Genomic DNA, 18,249 nt, shown 5'->3' with positions numbered 1-18,249 from the left:
GCTCCCAGTGAGTTTTAACTCTCAATTATTGAAAAACCCACAAAACCCATCACCATTCCTTCAACTTCTCCTAGGCAAGAGCCAACAAAGGTCCATGTAGTCAAAGCTCTGGTTTTTCCAGTAGTCATGTATGGATGTGAGAGTTGCACTATAAAGAAAGCTGAGTGCTGAAGAATTGATGCTTTCGAACTGTGGTGTTGGAGAAGACTCTTGAGAGTCCCTTGGACTGCAAGAAGATCCAACCAGTCCATCCTAAAGGAAATCAGTCCTGAATATTCTATGGAAGGACTGATGCTGAAGCTAAAACTTCAATACTTTGGCCACCTGATGCGAAGAACGGACTCACTGGAAAAGATCCTGATGCTGGGAAAGACTGAAGGCGGGAGAAGAAGGGGATGACAGAGGATGAGATGGTTGCATAGCATCACCGACCCGATGGACATGGGCTTGGGTGGACTCCGGGAGTTGGTGATGAACAGGGAAGCCTGGTGTGCTGCAGTCCATGGGGTCACAAAGAGTCGGACACGACTGAGCGACTGAACTGAACTGCCAAGAGCACACAATGCCAAACAGGTCACTAGGGAACATATGCAAATATTCAACTACACCCTCCTCCCCGTCACCCAAGCTAACTCTGCCCGACGCGATCTCTCTGCCCCTGCACAGGCATCTTCCACAGCACAGTCCCTGATGGCAGTCCCAAGGGCCCTGCCAACAGTGTACAAAATGGCTGGCATGACTACCTGCTTTCAAACTGTCATTTTTATATTTAGTAAAAAATTATACACATCATTACAAGAAGCACTAAAGCTTTATTTAAAATAAAATAATCATCTCTAAACTTCTGGATCTATTTTCCCTTCCGCAAAGAAAAAGTTCTTAATGTCCAGAGCTGTACTGTCCCAAATAGTAGCCACTACCCACTTGTGGCTACCGAGTACCTAAATATGCTCTTAGCGTAAAAGATAAACCAGACCTCTAGCACTCAGAATGGAAAAGATTTTATATGTATATGTTATATATAAAATATAAAATCTCATTACTTTTTCATTAATTACATATGGAAATGACATATATTGGGTATACTGTGTTAAGTAAAATACATTATTAAAATGAATCTCATCCATCCTAGTTTTTTTTTTCTCTTTTTTTTAATGCAGCCACTAGAAAGTTAACGTTATATATACGGCTTGCATCACACTTCTACTGCACAGATCTGGTTAAGAGGATGAGACACTGTTGAGGATAATGAAAAGCAGATAGAACACCAATAACAGAGAAACTGATGGTTCTGCCATGAGGTTAATCATCAATTCAAGTTGACTTTTAATGACCTGAGGTTTAAGACCTTGCAGGTTAAAAATGTCAAGAAATGAAATCTCCGTGTTAACACAATCCGACCTAGTCAATGAGTCCATAAAAGGACATTATTAGTTTACAACTGAAATCCTTAGCTAAAATAACTTACCTTTACAAACCAAGAATGATACAGCCTATCCCAAAGTTCTAGTACTTGTTTTTCAATTACGGCCGTATTATTCACCTTATCTCCGAGAATTTTATGAAGCTGGAAGGAATACAGATTTAATCTGAGTTAGTGTTTCAGGCAACAATCCAGTAAAATTAATACATGCTGGTCTTTACATTTGTTCCAAATCAAACTAAAATGTCCCAGACTATTTAACTGCCTCCAACCACACTGTTCTTTCCTTAAACTCTACCCAGTATTTCCAGTAAATACTCTCTCTCCTGTCTTTTTGCTTCTTGATTATTTCCTTTGTTCTTAGGTCTCTAAGAAAACTTCTTTAGGTCTTAAGAGAACAAAGCCATGCTTACTGACTTTTCTGATCTCATCTGCCCAGAGAAAAATCTTTTCCAAGTGACCCTGGTGCTCATCCGTTATATGGAAGTATCTATCATGTTACACTTACACTAGCATTAGAATTACCACACAACTTTAGGTAAAATTTTAGAACCTTAGCTATAAACACAAATCTTCCTTTGAATATGCTGAGAGATGTTAGGTCTCAGTGTGTGTTATTTGCTTAGTCGTGTCCAACTCTGCGACCCCATGGACTGTATGTAGCCCACCAGGCTCCTTTGTCCATGGGGTTCTCCAGGCAAGAATGCGGGAGTGGGTAGTCATTCCCTTCTCTAGGGATCTTCCCACCCCAGGGACTGAACTCGGGTCTTCTGCACTGCAGGCAGATTCCTTACTGTCTGAGCCAGAGATGTCAGGACTCAAGAGTTATGACCAATTAAGACTGGCTCAGGGTTTGGGAAATCAAAAACACTAAGACAAGATAACTTGGAGAAAGCTATTCATTATAGTATCTCATCCCACATTTTACATGTTATTAAAACCATATGGTAATCTTAAAGACTTTTTAAAAAGACAATGATTTGTTGCCCCACTTAATATAATTGCTGCCATTTTTCCCTCTGCAACTTTCTGCCTGCTTACACAGATACAGTTTAGAATTCTGTGTTTTCTTTTGCATTTCATTTTTATTCTTCAACACTAACCTTTATTTTTAATGGTTTCATATTAGCTAAGTTTTTCTATTATTATTTAATCAATCATAGGACATAGAGATGGTTCTCAATTTATAATGTCACAAGTAACACTGCAATAAATATCCTTATGCAACTTTTTTATTACTAACATTAAGATAAACATACAGGAATCAAAGGAAATAAGCATTTGAATGACTCTGGTGAAACACTGCTAAACTGTCTTCTATAAGGACTATACCAATTAATACTTACCAATGTTGTATGAAAGAACCAATTTTTCCCAAACCTTATGAACTGATAAATTATTAAATTATTAGATAATTCAATAGGTGTGAAATGGTAATAATTATTTTTATTTTTCTTTAGTGATGAGAGTGACCATTTTCCATGTTGGTTTTCAATACGTATTTCCTTTTGTGTGACCTAACCATACAAGGAGATCCAACCAGTCCATTCTGAAGGAGATCAGCCCTGGAATTCCTTTGGAAGGAATGATGCTAAAGATGAAACTCTAGTACTTTGGCCACCTCATGCGAACAGTTGACTCATTGGAAAAGACTGATGCTGGGAGGGATTGGGGGCAAGAGGAGAAGGGGACAAAAGAGGATGAGATGGCTGGATGGCATCACTGACTCGATGGACATGAGTCTGAGTGAACTCCAGGAGTTGGTGATAGACAGGGAGGCCTGGAGTGCTGCGATTCATGGGGTCGCAAAGAGTCGGACATGACTGAGCGACTAAACTGAACTAAACCATACCTTCTGACCATTTAATGCTGATCTTATAGATCTGGACCAGTTTTTTGACATACTTGATACAAATATATCTGCTCAGTGTTTTCTCTTACATTTGATTTATTCATAAACCAAAGACAAATTAGTGAATATAAAAGCCATTCATCTTTGCATAGTATTTTAGTTTACAAATGGCTTTCACCTACATTCTGTGACCTTTGCAACAATCTCAACAAAGTTAGACAGAAAAAGGTTTGGTTAACCCTTTATTCTTTTAAAATGAGAAAACAGAAAGAATCTATAATAGGCCCAAGGTCATGCAGCAAAGAGTTGGGATTAAAAGTAGCAGAGTTAGGATCAAAAGTTGTCTAATAGTCTTTCATCTATAGCATATATAACCTATGAACAAAGAACATCTAACAGAGCAAATCATCCACAATAATTAAAAACTACCATTACCCCTATTCTAACTCTCCCTACTTATTTTACAATCATGGGGACTTAATCTTTTTAAAAAAGTTTTATTTATTTATTCATCCGTAATGTTTTTGGCCGTGCTGGGTCTTCATGGTTGAGATGAACAAGGGTTTCTCAAGTTGCGGCGAGCAGGGGTCACTCTCTGGCTGTGGTGTGCGGGCTTCTCAAGGTGCGGGCTTCTCTTGCTGCAGAGCACTCGCGCTAGGCGTGCAGGCTACAGCAGCTGCGGCGCAAGGGCTTAGCTGCCCACAGAGGTGGAATCTTCCCTGATCAGGGATGGAACCCATGTCCCCTGCCTTGGCAGGCGGGCTTTTAAACTGGACCACTAACAAAGTCCTCTACTGACTTTAAACTGTGTTTTTTATATATTACAATCATCAGATTCTCACAATCCTATGACCTGTCAGCCTCTGGGATCTCCTTTTACCAGAAGAGGCCTAAAATGGTCACAGACAGCCTCCAGTTTTGGCTGCTTGCACAGTGGCCTTTACTGCAATAAAGAGCTATTTCAAACTGACATCTCCTTTAGCTGTCTCACTCCCAGCACAACGGTGAATAACTAAAATACCACAACTATTAACTAAAAGGAGTTGTTGCTGTTTAATCGATAAGTCATGTCTGACTTTTGCAACCCCATGGATGGTAGCCCACGAGGCTCCTCTGTCCATAGGATTTCCCAGGCAAGAATACTGGAATGGGTGGCCATTTCCTTCTCCGGGGGATCTTCTTGACCCAGGGATCGAACGTGCCATCTCCTGCACTGGCAAGATTCTTTACCACTGAGCCACCTGGGAAGCCTAACTCAAAAGAGAGTTCAGCAAAATTTTGCAGCATGTTATAAAACACTCTTTTCAAATTTGTGGCGCTATCAATCATAGCAGAATACTACAGACCCCAATTACCAGCCTGCAACATTATATTATCAAAAGTCACAAGGAAGACTGGGCCAGAGAACTGAGTTTAATAGGCACATCACTGCTGTTACAAAAAATCACTGAAGCATGCATACCACTAGTGGTATGAGATGCGCTTTGTATACGAAACATAATTCCACACTAAGAGCAGTCAGAATGCCATCTGAGGGCTGTGTAGCTGAAGGCAAACAGCCTAATCTGCAAATATAGGAGTAAGTCAGAAGGCAAATGTCTGTTCCAACTTGCTTGAAATCTTGGCAGCATCTGATACAACCAACCAAGTCTTTCTTGAACCATTTTCTTCTGCAGGCCTCGCTGACACACAGGGTACAACACAGGGCTCCTCCTCCTCCATCTTCTCTGCTGGCTCACTTCTCTGGCCTTCAAAAGCCTAAGTGTGCAGGAAATCTGGTCCTCCTCAAGCTATACTCTCTCCTTAGGCCACAATACAGGCTTAATGGTGTCCTCCACCTCTAAATTCTTATGTAAAGTCCTAACCCCTAGGACCCCAGAATGTGACTGTATTTGGAGACAGGGTCTTGAAGAAAGTAATCAAGTTAAAATGAGATTACTGAACGCTGAGGAAAGAGCAAACTAGGGGGTCTGATTAGAACCATAACAATGAACAGAGGACATAGGAGATACAGCTGACAAAGTAGGCTAGAAGCAGATAGAAAGTAACCTTCTCTGTTCATACCTAAACGTAGGCTATAAAAACCTTTTTTTTTTCTTTCCTGAGTGTGGCATTCCATCCCCACTTAGTTTTGGCCCTTTCTATACTGTAGTTCTTAGGATTCAATTCTTATTTGACTCTTAGCTGGATAAGATCTGAGCTACCTCTGCAATGTCAATGACTCTTTTTTAAAAAAAAAAAATTTATTGAGATATAACTCACACACCTTACACTTCACCCATTTAGGTGTATAACTCAACAGTTATTTTGCATCCACAGTTATGCAATCATTACCACAATCGATTTGGAACTTTCTCAAGCCCCCAGAAGTTAACTCCATACTCATTAGTAATCACTCTTCCATTTCTTCCCAATCCTCCTACCCTTGAAAACCACTACTCTACTCTGTTTCTATAGATAAGCCTCTTTCACACATTTTATATAAATGGAATCATACTTATGTGGTCTTTTATGACTGCTTCTTTGACTTAGTAATGTTTTCAAGGTTCATCCTGTTGTAAAATGTACCAGTACTTCCTTTTTATGGTTAAGTAATATTCCATTATACAGATAAACCACATTTTATTTGTCCATTCAATTTAATGGTTGTTTTTAGATATTATCCCTGTGCCTCCTAAATCAGGATCTCAAATATTTTTCAACTTTTTGTAGAAAATCATGTCTCTTCCGCGGTCTTCCATTTTAAAGACTCTCAAGTATAAGGTTTCAAACCTATTTTTTCCTCTAAGTAATTAAAAATTTACTTTAAAATCTAAGGCACATTCTTCCAGCTATCCAAATTCCCTTTATTATTTTCCCAAATAGGTAAGAATTCCAGAATAAAAGTTTCTCCTGAACAGATAATTCAAGAATTAAATGCTAGGTTATCCACAGAATAAGTCCGGCAAACATATATCTAAGCATCTAACAGTCCTCTGCAATATTCGGTCTCCCTTCCATGACGGTTCTGAGAGGTGGATCCACACACAGTGGGCCCCTGACCAACACTGGTTTGAACAGTGCAGGCCCACTTACATGTGAATGTCTCTCACTAAATATGTACTACAGAGGCACAAGATCTGCGGTTGGTTGAATCTAAGAATGCAGAGCCAGGTACATGAGAGCCAGCGGTAAAGTCAGGGACTTTCCAACTACAGCGAAGGTCAGCACCTCTAACCACCACATTGTTCAAGGTCAACTGTACTTATCTTTTGTTTACTCAATAAACATTTTCTTTAAAACTTCCATGTGACAGTGGATTTGGCTATCTGGTATGGACCCAGGAAAATCAGTAACACGTCTTTCTCCTAACTTTTAACTTGACCACGATTCTGTCCTTAGGTTAGCAGATTATTCTATGTATAGTGTGATTTCCAAGAGGTGGCGCAGTGGTGAAGAATCCATCTGCCAGTGCAGGAGATACAAGAGATGCGGGCTTGATCCCTGGGTCGGGAAGATCCCCTGGAGGAAGAAAGGGTAACCCACTCCAGTATTCTTGCCCAGAAAATGCCATGGACAGAGAAGCCTGGCAGGCCACAGTCCCTGGGGTCACAAAGAATCAGACACATTTGAGCAACTGAGTAGGCATGTATACACAATGTAATTTCCAAGATACCTTTTGTTTTTTAGATTCTGAATTTGCATTTTAAACAGGGAATTTTTTGGCACACATCTCAGTGCAACAAGTTTTGGCAATCCCTAGATAACCCTAATTACTCATACACTGAAACTACAAATTACCTTCATTTCCACAGGAAAAACTAGGGAAAAAAGTGATGTCCCACATCTGTATCATGGAGTCTGATTCTTAGCCACAAGAGCTGTGTCTTTTCCTCTGCCTTTCGCTTCCCCTTCACAAAACTTCAGTCAAACTCACCTCCTCAAGTACACGCCTATCTCTATATCTTGGATCACATAAATACCCCTTCTTAAAATACACTCTTCCTTCTCTCTATTCATCCAGGATCTATCATTCCATTCCTTCACAGTTTATCTCAAGTGCCACATTAAAGCACTTAAATCAGTTCCGGGCACACACTTCTGGCATATCATAGTAGAAAGAGCAAAGGATTTAGAATTAGTCTTCAGTCTGAAAGCAAGCTCTGCAATTTATTACATGACCATTGGGAATTTACTTAAGTAAATTTACTTAAGTCTGTTTCCTTGTCTATAAAGGGGGTAAAATAATTCAGACTACTATAGGTTTCTTGGAAAGATTAAATGAAACAAATTGGAAACTGTCAAGTACAGTTATCAGCAGATAATAAAATTTAATAGGTGTTAATAATTTTTTCTCCACAAAGCCATATTTGATCAGCCAAGCTTAGAGATCATTCTGCCCTAATGCACAAACAATGAATCAGATCTATTTTGAACATGAAGCAAATGCCCAGCCTCTTGGATTGTTCGAGCTACCAGCAATTATCAATAGGACTGTCCAGATGGTTTTATTTCATCCTGTGTTGCCTGTTGATTTATAGATTTAAGCCTATTTCAATAACAGAAATTATAAACAGAATCTCCATTTTTGCTTTATCAAAGCAAGAAGTCACTACCAATGAAGACCCTGCAAAGAAAAAGCTGTGAAAATAGGCTCTTCTCTTACCTTGTGGGTTATCCATTCTCGTCCATACTGATATACGTTGTTGGCTGCAGAATTAAGGGCTCTTTGGACAACCTGAGCCTCAGGAAGCCAACTAATTCAAAATAAAGAAAGAAAAAATGAAAAACTGGTATAGTGTACTGCACCAGTAATCCCTGGAACTTAATTTTTTAAACAATTATTTAAAATTTACAATTCTAAAACTTGCAGAGTACTTCCTTACTTAAATTACTGACTACCTTGGGGGTAGTTAAAAAAAATAAGAGGAGGCCATACAATTTGTCATCAAGTTCAATTAGGTGAACAGCATAATCCTAGGAACACTCTCCACGAAGACGTAAAAACTCTCTCACAGAAGCCAAATTAAACAAGTAGGCAAAGAGATCCTACAGGTGTTGGCAGACTTTTCTTTTCTGTTAAGGGCCAAGGCGTAAATATTTTGGGCTTTTCGGGACATATGATCTGTATTACAACTACTCAATTCTGTCTGCTTTTTTCTGCAGCCTCCAAATAGCCACAGACAACATGACATGAACAGGTGTAGGCTGTTCCAATAAATCTTTATAGGAATAGGCGGTTGGATTTGGTTCTGAGCCGTAGTCTGCCAACTCTGCCACAAAAAATGATACAGTATGGGAATGCTGCTGACTCTGCCATGGGGGGGATTCTCTTGAATCCCTTAACCTCTGATCCTGTTTCCTCATCTGTAAAATGGGGATAAACTCTTCAGCGAACAACATAAGGTAGGGGAAAGCTTAGTAAATCAAAGACATGTTGTAAACTGTGAGACTCAATTCAATATTCGGACTTTCCCCTCTGCTCCCCTCCATCCCATTACATGTCGTTCTTATGCAAAAATGACAACATTTAACAAAGTTTTGCAAACTCTTCTCTATTCTCTCTTCCAAGGTAACTGTACCAATGAAGGTCATTTCATAAAAACAGACATAGAACCTAGGCCATCCATCTCTGTTTGTCAAAATTACATCCACCATCCCATTACATGTCATTCTTATGCAAAAATGACAACATTCACAAAGTTTTGGCAAACTCTTCTCTCTTCCAAGGTAACTGTACCAATGAAGATCACTTCATGAAAACAGACAGAACCTAGGCCATCCATCTCTACTTTTGTCAAAATTACATTCTTACTTTGCCCACTCAGGATGATTTGCTAGAGTTTCATTAATCAAATTGCTTGTGACTTCAATCATGTGTACACTCTCTTGATGTACCTGTATTATGGACAAGAAAAGAGTATCCATGAAAATTAAACTCAATTTAACATTTATCTTTTATACTACTCTAGGAACAATGCTTTAAGCGTCAAGTAATTAGATATCTTAGTTTCAGTTAACTTAAGAGACCTGCACTGAACAGCCACTATCCATAACAAGGCAACTCTAGATTGTTTTGTAACTCTGAGAGCTGTCATTTTGTCTCAGTAAGCAAACAACTTACCTGTAATAACTGCAAAGTTTGTCTTCCCTGTCATTAATGTCTCTGCTCAGTGTTTTTTATTTTTTGAAAACCCCAAGGGTTCCCCCTGAACCTGAACAGCTAAACAGTCAGCCAACAACTCTGGCATAAAGTTATGCTCAGACACTTCACACTAGGAAGCTGCATCCTTTTAGCCTGAGATGTGTGAAACTTGAGAAATGTAATCAAAGGTACAACAAATGTGCAAATCTCCCTAGGCTTTCAATATTCACAGGATACCTTAGGGTCTCCCATATACCATTCTAAAATGTGATATATTAATCTCAGCCCTTCTATGCCTCTCTTGCTTCCAGAACCTCTCTCTTTAATTCACAGCTTCTCTGCTGCCAGTCCCAAACCAAATCCACCACAACCCATAAGAAAATCTGTAGGTTTTTTCTGCCCACACAAGGCAGAAGAGGATAAGTAATTCCAAGTAAAAGAGCCACAAACTACATGCTTTTACCAGATGCAGTAGCAGTTTTCCACAAGCAAACACTCCTCAAATTATTGCCTGGCTGATCATTTTTCAATGCCCTTATGGTGTTTATAATAATTTTTATACCATTTAATCCTTGCTTTAGGGAGAAAGGAATTACCTAACATCCTCAACCCTGCTATTATCCCAAAATATACTAGGAACATGGAGGCAAAAAGGATTTTCTGACAAACTGGATATGCATCTATTAATAAAAGAAAAAAAGCAGTCAAGAATGACCCTGAGGCTTTTCACCTGAGCAAGCAGAATGAAGCTGTCACTTACTTGAAATGAGAAGAACAGACAAGCATGGGAGGGTCTGGAATTCAGTTCTGACATGTTATATTTGAGATATCTATTAAGACTTCAAATGGATACTGTCACGGTGTTTTAGAGAACGATGCTTTTACTGGCTAGGAGAATGAACTAGATAACCAGTAAGTTTCCTTTAAAAGCTCAGTTTGCGTGAGTCCTAAACTACAGAGAAATGGTTCACTAATAATTGTTATCAAAGTTCAGGGAAGCAAAAGCTCACTGAAGCATGCAATGAACAAAGAAAAAGAAAGATGAAACAATTGAGATGAGCAGGCAAGAAGACCCTACACAAAGGGACAAAGAAGGGAAAGTAGAATAGGAGAGGGAAAAGAGAAAAAAAAAAGGAAAAGAATTACATACTGGTGAAAGGTTTCTCTAAGAACTAGAAAAACATACAGAGGAAGGTCAAAGACAGACCTCTCAAGTCTGTAGAGTCTAAATAAGTGACTAAAAATGTGATTAAAATCCAAAGAAAAGGTAAAAACTGCATTTTAATTGAAACAGGTACAGAGAGAACAGGTTGTTAGAAGGAAATGATAAGATCAGGGCATACTGAAGCTAAGAGTGACTGAGAACAGGACTTCCAAGTGAAGTCAAATAGTAGCAAACAGTGCAATCCTTTAGTTAATTGCTGCATATTAGATTATCTATTGCTAATAGGTACTACCATATCTCTACAGCACTATATGAAAACGGTTCTCATCCAGGATGTCAGGCAAGCGTCACAATTTCTTGAAAACAACATATAAAAATCTGGGGTGCAGAGTTCAGTAGGGTCCAAATAAAATAAAGACCGTGATAGACTACAAAAGTTTTTCAAAAAGCCAGTAAGAGACAAAAAATTTAGCTGAATTTTGGAGAATGATTTTCTTTGATGAAAGAGGGGTAATAAGGACTACATTTTTTAAAATTCTCTCAAAATTCGTCTGTTGAAAGCCTAACATCCAATGTTGATAGTTATAAGAGGTAGGGCCTTTGGGAAGTAATTAGGTCATGAGGGTGGCTCTCTTATGATGCGACTGGTGGTGGTGGTTTAGTCGCTAAGTCGTGTCTGACTCTTGTGACCCCATGGGCTGCAGCCCACCAGGGCTCCTCTGTCAATAGCATTTTCCAGGCAAGAATATTGGAGTGGGTTGCCATTTCCTTCTCCAGCAGGTCTTCCCAATCCAGGGATCGAACCCAGGTCTCCTGCACTGCAGGCAGATTCCTTACTGACTGAGCTACCAGGGAAGACCTGATGGGAGACATGATGGGATTAGCGTCCTTAAACGAATACAGACGTGTTCTTTCTCCCTATCATGTGAGAATACAGGGAGATCCGCTACCTATAAACCAGGAACAGAGCCTTTACCAAGAAGCTGACCATGCTCGCACTTTCACCTGGGGCTCTCAGCCTCCAGAACTATGAGAAATAAATGTTTGTTGTTTAAGACACTTGGTGTATGGTATTCTGTTATGGCAGTCCAAACTAAGAAGGTGGAAAGGAAATGCAAGCTGGAAGGATCTGGAAAGTCCTTCCAGAAATATCTTAATGGTAAATCAGCAGAAAGAACAATGAGACATGAAGGAAGGAACCAAATTCTGATAAGTGAACAGGATCTACGCTAGGAGTCATGGACCAGACCATAGTTCTCCTTTTGAGAGAAGAACCCACTTCTCCCTCAGTATCTCCATTTTTCATCTGCCATTTACCTCAGAGGATTTTTATGATAATAAAATTTTAATGATAAAAATACATTAGGCAAATTCATGGCAAAACCAGCAATACAAAAATCATAAATACTTTAAATGCTGTAATGATTTATAAGCAAAGTAACATTTCCTACGCATGCAACTGCTGGCTTCTTATCTATACAACAAATTCTAATAGTTAAAGAGTTTATTAATGGTGATAGTAATTGTTGTACTGTACCTTTGCAGTCAGGAGTAGGGCTAAAAGAAGTGTTCCTATCACTAACAAAAATATGATGAAAATGCTAATTATTTTGTCTAACATCTTCTCCAACCAGATGATCATCTGCACAGAAATGAGAAAGACAATTAGTCATCTCAAGCACAGCTTAATAAAAACACATGTGCATTCAAACATCATGAAGACAAAACAGGATATTCAGCATTGCAGAAACTATGGCATAATGATTAAAGCAGCGAAAGCTATAAGCCACTTTAGAAAATTAACTAACAGTGTTAATTGTTGTTATAGAAAGAGCTTATTATTGTCACTTCTAAGAAAAGGCAATCAATTTGAATATAACCTAAATCTATGCTTGGATTCTCACACTGTGGTATGTTGACATTTCAAATTAGAATTTATGATCTGATAAACATTCTAAACTAAATAATGACAATCCATTAGTGACCTCAAATCTCTACTGTCAATTAGCAAATAGATACGACTTTAGAAAAAGGATGACTCTTACAATAAAGATATGTCCTAAACTATACAGATAAAATAGGAGCAAATTAAAATAGGAATTACATTCAAAATATTTTTTTCTCTAATGTCATCAGGGTTACAAATAACATCTATTGTTACAGTAGTGATAAATACCAATTTCAGAATAATAGCTACCCTGGAAGCAAAAGGGCTGGGACACGGATGCACAATCAGGGAGGGGTACACAAGAGACTTCAGCTGCACAGGTAATATTTTGTCACACTGGAAGACAGGCATGTGGGTGCTCTTCTATCCTTTTATATTTGAAATATTTCATAATAAAATAAGAAATCCACTTGAAATTTCTATTCTTTTTAAACCATAAGCTTTATGACAAATTATAATTGACTATAAATAAAAAATAATCATTAATGCAGTGGTCATCTCTTAATCAATAATAAAAATTATGCTTTTCCAAAATGCCACTGCTGCTGCTGCTGCTAAGTCACTTCAGTCGTGTCTGATTCTGTGCGACCCCATAGAGGGCAGCCCACCAGGCTCCCTCATCCCTGGGATTCTCCAGGCAAGAACACTGGAGTGGGTTGCCATTTCCTTTCCAATGCATGAAAGTGAAAAGTGAAAGTGAAGTTGCTCAGTTGTGTCTAGACATTCTACTTTGAGTATAACTTCTCTCATCTTTCACAATCACAAATAATCCTACATTTTCTAAAACTTGTTTTCAGACTATCTAACCTGGACAGATTTCTAGAATTCCTGCCATGCAAAGCTACCAATTAACATTTCAAAAATACAACCAGACTAATGATTGAATACCACAATGTACCCCTCCATCCCAACATAAGCACTGATGAGTAAGTTACTCTTCTTTTAAATATGAATTATGCTCTCCAAACAGTTAAACATCCAAGAGCAAAGAAGGATGGTTAAAATAGCATGTCTTCTAAAACATCTGCTTTCTATTCAAAGATTATAAGCTTGCACTTCCTTATCTTTCAGGAAGGACACTGTCACCAAAAGATCGATGCTACAGTGAACTCAAAGATAAACAGTGCATTTTTATCTTGACAATTACAGCTTTCAAACAGAAGAGTTAATTTTCAGTGCATGCTACCAAAGCATCAAAGACAATGCAGAGATTAAAGAAAGTAATAACAAGTTTCTAAGATATGGAAGGTCAGAGGTCATATTTTGAATGTAAGTTCTAAAATCGGTGAAAGTGAAAAGTATCACAATCAGAAACTAACTCAACATCTAGTTTTTGAAAGTTTCCTGAGTAAAGAGCTAGTGTTGCATGATTCCTCTTTGTACCTCCAAAACCTATCAGTGCACAGCATGTGGTAAAAGCTCAGTTAATCCATATCTGAATAGCCAAAATAAAGAAAATATCAGAATTAAGATTGGATTGGGTATTCACAAATTACAACTTCTGAAAATAACTTAGGGGCCTCAATTTTTTTTTTAGAAAATTCACATCCTGAAATACATTAACATAAAAGATGTTTTTATTTGGAAAGTATCTAAAGTTATATCTGAGTATTTTTAACATATAAAACATGGAATATTTACAAACACATTATGTACAACAACATTACAAAAGTCAAACTTTTGTTTTCAAGCCAGGGTAGAATTTTCCTATCACAAGCTCTATATACCTAAGGACTGGAATAAGAGACACCTAAATAAAAATTTATTTTCAAGAGATAATACTAAGGGTTAGATGTTTTATTGACGATTTAAAATACAGGCAGGAACCGTTTTATTGTGTTTCAATTTATTGTGCTTTGTAAATAACATGCCTTTTTACACATTGAAGATTTGTGGCAACCCTGCATTGATCAAGTATATTGGTGCCATTTATTCCAACAGCATCTGCATATTTTGTATCTCTATCACATTTTGGTAATTCTTCCAATATTTCAAACTTTTTTGTTATGATATTTACTATGGTCATTTGTAATCAGTGACTTTTGATGTTACTACCACAACTCACTGAGAGCTGAGATGATGTTTAGTCTTTTTTTTTTAGCAATAAAGTATTTTTAATTATGGTTTATATAATTTTGCAGACATAATGCTATTACACATTTAATAGACTACATGTGTCCAACTCAGTCACCAACTTTTTACCACTGCACCACCTATTAAGCCCAACAGACTACAGTATGTGAAAGCGAGTCACTTAGCCTGCCCAACTCTTTGCGACCCCATGGACCTGTATAATACAGTCCATGGAATCCTCCAGGAGAGAATACTGGAGTGGGTAGCCTTCCCCTTCTCCAGCGGATCTTCCTGACCCAGGGATCTAACCCGGGTCTCCTGCATTGTAGGCAGGTTCTTTACCAACTAAGCTATCAGGGAAGTCCAGACTACAGTACAGTACAAATGTTATATGTACTGGGAACCCAAAGAAAACCATATGACTTGCCTTATTGCAATATTCACTTTACTGCTGTGGTCTGGAACCCAACCCACAGCATTTCCAAGGCAGGTCTGTAAATAAAATCGCTTAAGATGTTCCATACACAAGCAAAAGGTGTGTGTATGGCGGGGGTTGGGGGAGGTTTCTATTTACATATGGCCAGCTAAGATAAGGTGAGAAAACAGGCAAAAAGGAAGATAGCAAAAGTAAAAGAAGAAAAAGAGGAAAAGAGAGACAGGAAAGACTTAAAAATGTGGAGAACTACAAGGGCCAATCGAGAGGAAACAATCAGAGGATAGAAAACTTATGGAGGAAACGAACCTCCTAAAAGAGTGAATGGAACAAGACTCATAAGGAAACTGCAACTCATAGACACAGAAAGAGAAATGTGGTCAGAGGAAGCGAAGGAGAAGGGGAAGGAGATGAAGGAGAGAATTCGTAAAGAAATGCCAGAGGCGCTGTCCCATGAGGCTGTGCTCTGCTTTAAGCAAGGGGAACCACACTGCCTGTTGATCCCTACCCTGCTCCATTTATTTCCCAGTTTATTTTAGGTTTGAGACTTTATATTCTAAAAGTAGAAGGGGAGTACTTTTAAAATGACATTCTGAATGTTTTAAGTATAAATAAAGGGCATGCATTTTTTTAAATGTAGAAATGTCAGTAAATACATAGTTATATCAAAAGATACTCTGAGGCTTCTAAACTGACTCGCCTTCTTTGTCAAGTTATGAAGAAATTGCCATTCCACTACCGAGTTTTCTATGCATTATTCTGGACATGTAGGTTTTTATTTTGCTTTGTTTTTCTTAACCTAATTCTAGCAGTCTCAGTGCAAATAATAAATACTGAGAAATAAAACAACTAAGTCTCAAGAAACAGTTACATTTCAATTAATCACGGCCGTGTTTCTCACGCTCACTTCTCTTGAATTAGTTTCTAATTCACTCCACTTGAACTTGGAAGACCAATACCCAATGCTGCAAATTTTCTGCCCTTGGATGAAATATGTAACAAAACAGACTTCAATTTATTTATGTGCTTTCCCGGGGCACAGGCCCTCAGAAGTTACAGCAGTTACTCCAACTCTACCCCAATACTTTACCTATGCTACCCAGAATCAAAGAAAAGGAAAAGGTTACCTGACTCCTTGAGAATCTTTTAAAACTAATTCACAGTCAGTCAGCTATGAATTAGGTAACCTAACTCAAGTCACCAGAGGTTAAATCAGATTGAACCTAATGACTTCAGCTCTCCTTTCTCTCATCTCTTGAGAACAATTTCATTTCAATAAAAACAAAGTAGGGAAATACATAAGACCACCTACTTTAATCAAAGTAAGAAAATATAACTTATTCTGTAGCACTATCATTTGCCAAGGATTGAACTCATTTACTCATATTTGTTTTGCAGAGCGAGGTACACAGAGCCATTTGTGTATGTGTGTTTGCATTTGTGTATGCTGATTTTACGCACTGTTGATTTTCAATCCAAAGTTTAAAAGTGTAATAAGCACTGTCAATAAGTCTCCCTTTCTTCTCTTTCAACAGAAAGAATGAAACTCTAATCTTTACACGCAAGAGCCTCATTTTGAACTATTTCTAAGAGGTAACACATTTTTCTTGAGGCCTGCTATAATATTTTCACTGAAGATTTTTGAGGTCTTATCGTGCTTAATGACAATATACATGAATGATATCATCTTTTGCTATCTGCCCTAGGGATGTGATAACACTGTCAGAAATACTGTATGTGTACTATATATCAAAGGTACGGTACTCCAAATCTATCTGGATTAGGCTTCATTTAAGTTACTGAAAATTCCATGCCAATCATGTGAGGCATTGACCATAGATACAACCTCACACTTTGGGAAATACATAAAACTAGATGTCATGGGCCATGACTACACCGTTTTTTGAGATAAAAAATAAAATTTTGAAACACTAGCTATTAAAAAAAAAAAAAAGACAAAAAACACTATGGGCCAAGAGAATCATACAAATATTTCACAAGTCTTTTTTAAAAAACTGTGGTGTTATTTATAGAAAAAGTAGCCATAAAGAGTTCTCTTTCCTTTTCAGTAACTTTTGCCTAAAATGCTCTCACACATCAAAGGAGACGAGAGTATCAGGCTGGACCACATTTATAGAGCTGAAAAGGTCTAGGGGTTACTGTGGACAAAAGGACCATGAGACCGAATGTCAACACACTCAGGTAAGGAGATACCATCCACGTCCTAAATAAATAGCTTTAAGTTTTTAGCAAATTGCACTGTGGCAACATTAATGCTTCACGACCTTCCATAGCTTATAATTAGAACTTTAAAAAACAAAAACTTAGTCTGACATATGAACAGAAACAGGGTGAGAACGGAGATACGGGGGGGAAGTTACAGAATTCAGTAGTAAAAATCAACATCCGGGTGTTCATTTACCTTCTTATTTAGCCAGTGCCAGAGCTTGAGGATAGGGGTAAAGGTGAGAGAGAAGATAAGAACAGTGGCATATCATTAGAGAATGCAGTAACAGTATGAAAAGAAGAGAGAGTCACTGAGAGCATGAGGAGGAAATTATCTCAGACAAAGGAAAAACTGGGAAAAAAACTGAAATGCTTTAACAAAGTTTCGAAATCAAGTGAATGTAGTATTCCTTTAAGACCCACGATTGAAATGATGATAACCACAAACTTTGTTCGAAATTCAATGATCAAAAGTACATAAAGATAACCTGAATGTTTACAGGCTTAAACTTTCATACCAAATTCCAAAGATCAAAGCGGTGATTAAGATTTTTCACATACCATGCATTAAAAGGATTTTCAGTCCCTATGTAAACTAACTCCTGTTCACACACTACATTTTCATTGAACTTTGTAGTTGCAGCTTTATAATAGCACTTATTTTACGTTTCCTAGAGTAAAACATTTCAGTGCTCATTTGGAACAGTGAACACTTGGCCAAAAAGGAGACATATTTAAGATTCTGATCATATTAGGCGCGTTTTCTTCTATTTCCAATTTTTTAGGCATGCATTTTTCTATGTATGCAATATCCTGCTGTTTTTTCACATAGGCATTACCTCATCTACACCTCACAATATTTAGCACTATAATAACTAATGCTAGTTAATGGTCACATAAAATAAAAATCAGCAAACATAGGATTTAAAGCATTATTAGTGATATAAAAAGCATAAAGACTAAAAAGCTTAATTTCATCTGAATGACTAAATGCTCTTTGCAGTT

At 37.8% G+C, this 18,249-nt stretch overlaps 1 protein-coding gene across 2 annotated transcripts in view; it reads right to left on the bottom strand.

The window, feature by feature from the left end:
- TMEM245 (transmembrane protein 245) overlaps window positions 1–18,249 on the bottom strand; it is a 79,644-nt gene that overhangs the window by 33,534 nt on the left and 27,861 nt on the right. Inside the window, exons 7-11 of one of the 2 annotated variants that reach the window (XM_015092997.3) lie at window positions 17,441–17,464; window positions 12,102–12,206; window positions 9,070–9,152; window positions 7,921–8,011; window positions 1,469–1,567 (exon numbers count right to left, since the gene is read on the bottom strand). In XM_015092997.3, coding sequence (XP_014948483.2) covers window positions 1,469–1,567; window positions 7,921–8,011; window positions 9,070–9,152; window positions 12,102–12,206; window positions 17,441–17,464 — 402 coding nt within the window. The remainder of the gene's footprint in view (window positions 1–1,468; window positions 1,568–7,920; window positions 8,012–9,069; window positions 9,153–12,101; window positions 12,207–17,440; window positions 17,465–18,249) is intronic. The other variant, XM_027964135.2, reaches the window with a different exon arrangement.

The sequence above is a fragment of the Ovis aries genome, chromosome 2, assembly GCF_016772045.2.
Source record: "Ovis aries strain OAR_USU_Benz2616 breed Rambouillet chromosome 2, ARS-UI_Ramb_v3.0, whole genome shotgun sequence".
Taxonomy (NCBI): domain Eukaryota; kingdom Metazoa; phylum Chordata; class Mammalia; order Artiodactyla; family Bovidae; genus Ovis; species Ovis aries.
Note: the sequence above shows the minus strand (reverse complement) of the source record. Positions and strands in the feature narration are given on the sequence as shown.